At 36.6% G+C, this 3,392-nt stretch overlaps 1 protein-coding gene across 1 annotated transcript; it reads left to right on the top strand.

Annotated features, from left to right (window-relative positions):
* Window positions 1-776: 776 nt before the first annotated feature.
* LOC105809285 (putative olfactory receptor 2W6) lies at window positions 777-1,685 on the top strand. Its single transcript, XM_012643036.1, is given in 1 exon segment — window positions 777-1,685. A coding segment is annotated over 1 exon segment (909 nt).
* The last annotated feature ends 1,707 nt before the right edge of the window (window positions 1,686-3,392 follow it).

Raw genomic sequence — 3,392 nt, 5'->3', positions numbered from 1 at the left:
CTTGGCAATCCAGGTTGCAAAATTTCATTACTTACAATGAAATGAATGATAGAGATACAAGTTGATAGTATTTTGTGAAAATGAAGAACTGGGATATTTAGTACATACAATTATAATCTAAGTAAAAAGGTGACATTGACACTGTAAAGTGAATACACACTTCTGCCACGTTAATAAGATTAGAATAGTCCAGCTCACGGTAAGCAGTAGTTTCTTTGTACCTTGTATTTTTCAAAAACTCAGGTAATGAGCTCAACCTTGGTTGTCACATTTTCAGAAAGTCATTGTTAACATTGAGGGCATGTGGAAGACAGCTACTAGGGTAATAATACACCTGATAACCTTCTTATATAGGAAGAGTTGAAGGAATATGAATAGTCTTGGCCTGAAATAAATTTATTAATAGCTGAGATGTGGTAATTGCCTCTAAATATGTTAATGGATGTTACAGAAAGAAGTATTAGATGTGATGCATATTCAGTAAAGTTAAAATACTTTCTCTTATGAATTATATGGAAAAAATGTTTACTTAATAAAAAGATGATGATTGTAAGTGGTAATTTTCCAATAATGAAATACTTTGCCTTATGTGTTTGAACAAATGATGAACAGCTTATATAGCTGGGCAGAAGATATGCGATTATTGGATGGGTTGTTAGACTTGATAGCTATGTATTCCCCCCAAATCCTGATATTCAATGATATTCATAAAATATATATTAAATATTCTTCATTTTGTCCTTGCCCAGCTATACAGATGATGTGAAAGGAAGGCAATGGAAAAATCCAATGACAGCTTAGACTATGGCTTTACCTTGGTGGGTTTCTCTGATTGTTCCAAGCTGGAGATGGTGTTCTTCATAGTAAATTTTACTCTGTATTCAATGGCTGTTCTGGGAAATTCAACTATAATGCTTCTATGTATATTAGACCCTTGGCTTCATACTCCAATGTACTTCTTTCTGGCACATCTTTCCTTTCTTGATCTCTGCTTCAGTACTAGTTGCATCCCACAGATGCTGGTAAACCTCTGGGGCCCTGATAAGACTATCAGCTATACTGGCTGCGTTGTCCAACTTTTCTCTTTCCTTTCTGTTGGGGGAAACAAGTGTATCCTTCCGGTTGTCATGGCATATGACCGTTATGCTGCAGTCTGTAAACCTTCGCACTGTATGGTCATTATGCATCCCCAGGCTGTGGCCTGAGGGAGTGGACTGGTCAATGCCATTGTCATGTCCCCACTAACAATGACCCTCTCCAGATGTGGTCGCTGCAGAGTTAACCATTTCCTCTGCGAAAGGCCAACATTGATCAAGATGGCTTGTGTGGATGCTCGTGCAGTGGAAATGCTGGCCTTTGCCTTTGCCATCCTCATTGTCCTACTGCCCCTCACTCTTATTCTTGTCTCCTACGGCTACATCGCTGTAGCCGTGCTGAGAATCAAGCCAGCTGCCGGGCGATGGAAGGCCTTTAATACCTGTAGCTCCCACCTCACAGTGGTCTCTCTGTTTTATGGGAGCATCATCTATATGTATATGCAGGCAGGAAACAGTTCTTCCCAAGACAAAGGCAAGTTTCTCACTCTCTTCTACAACCTAGTGACTGCCATGTTGAATCTGCTCATCTATACTTTAAGGAATAAGAAGGTGAAAGGGGCATTGAAGAAGGTTTTTGGAAGGCAATAATGAATAGGAAAGATGTGATAAGTTACAAAGTTGTGAACTACAAACAAAATCCCAAGCCCTCTGCTAACTGAATGGACCCCTCAGCCAAGGGGACCCCAGAAACACCTTAAAACTGCATTCTCAGCCATAAAGGGATGGAGAGGTAAAGCACAATTACATGCATATGGTTTCCTTTCATAAATATTCATGACTCCTCCTATAGCCTGAATATGGATATTTGACAACCCCCATCCCTCCACCCCCAAGTATAAAATCCTGTTCTTTAGTCTCTTCTTTGAATTACGTGTGCCTGGCTTCTGACTGGGGCTTAGCTTCCTAACCTGCTGAAATAGCCACCCAACAAGTTGCTACCCTTCATGAGAAATAAAGCTCTCTTTTTTCCAAAGCTCTCATTATTTTTTTTTAATTAACAAAGCCCTAGGCAAATTTTTTTCAAATACATTTATTTTGTGCTTATAATAAATCCAGCCAATATAGCAAACGTTCTTAAATTTTTTTAATATGGATAAATACACTGAAATGTATACAAAATCAGTATGTCTCAACCATAGCTACATATGATATGGATAAATCTTAGCAAAATAATTTAGTAAAAAGAATTAGGTCTCAGAAAGATGAAATAACTCTCATATAGCTATAAAATAAATATGTTAAAGAGTTTATTCAATTCAATCAATGAGGGAACTAGGCAGATATAACAATTGGTTCAAAAAAAAGTCATGAAAGTTGAAATGAATGAACAAATGGAGGCAAAACTTGCTTCTTTCACTGTGGGAGAGGGACATTTGTTCAATCTCTACCTAACAGGACTAAATTTGCATGTCATAGAGAAGAATTATTTTACATTGCTATAAGTTATAAATAATTTGAGAAGTTTAAAAATATCTGCCACAGAATCAGAATCAGATAGCCTGAAGGGGTGTCCTCCAGAGTCTAGAAAATGGAAAATTTTCCACTGAAACATAAATTTTTTCCTGCAAGCTAAACCATATATCTTATTTATGTTATAACACTAAGTATATGGTCCCAAGCCTCATAATAAAAGGGTGTATTTTCATCTTGATTTTTTAAGTGGTGAAACTGTGGTTTATAGAGCCTATGTAAATTAACCTGGGTCACGTAGTAAATAAGTGGGATTCAAAAGTGGTGGGGATGATGCCTGAACTTTTGCCATTATCCCCTGAATAATACTATCTTTGTTATAGAGTATTTGGTGCATATACAGGCCACTCAATAATTGGCCCCAACCTCATTTGCTTCATCTGTTTGTACAATCCTTCAAGCATTCTGGATATGCTATAGACTCTATGAGAGAGTTCTCAACACTTAATACCACCCCTTCCCACATTGCCTCATGCAAATCCCCTGTTTAAATCTTTCCCATGCTTTGGTGGTCAGCTCAAATACAATATACTTGTAAAATGTCTGAGACTCTTTGATTTAAAAATGTTCCATCACTCCTTTTAACCTATGGCATTTTTATACAGGGTTTTCTACTTAATATTATTATGTTTATATATTTCCTATGTTTTCTATTAGATTGTAAGTTTCTTGATGGTAGGGTCATTTTTTTTAATACCTCTTAGCATCATTCTGGATATTAAGTTGTTCTTAAAGTGCCTTGTACCTAGTAAGTGATCAACAATAGTTTAGGGAGATTATTAATTTTAACTGATTAATTCTATTTAGAAATTATTTCTTCATTTT

This window comes from Propithecus coquereli, unplaced genomic scaffold (assembly GCF_000956105.1).
Source record: "Propithecus coquereli isolate 6110/MARCELLA unplaced genomic scaffold, Pcoq_1.0 Scaffold193, whole genome shotgun sequence".
NCBI lineage: Eukaryota > Metazoa > Chordata > Mammalia > Primates > Indriidae > Propithecus > Propithecus coquereli.
Note: the sequence above shows the minus strand (reverse complement) of the source record. Positions and strands in the feature narration are given on the sequence as shown.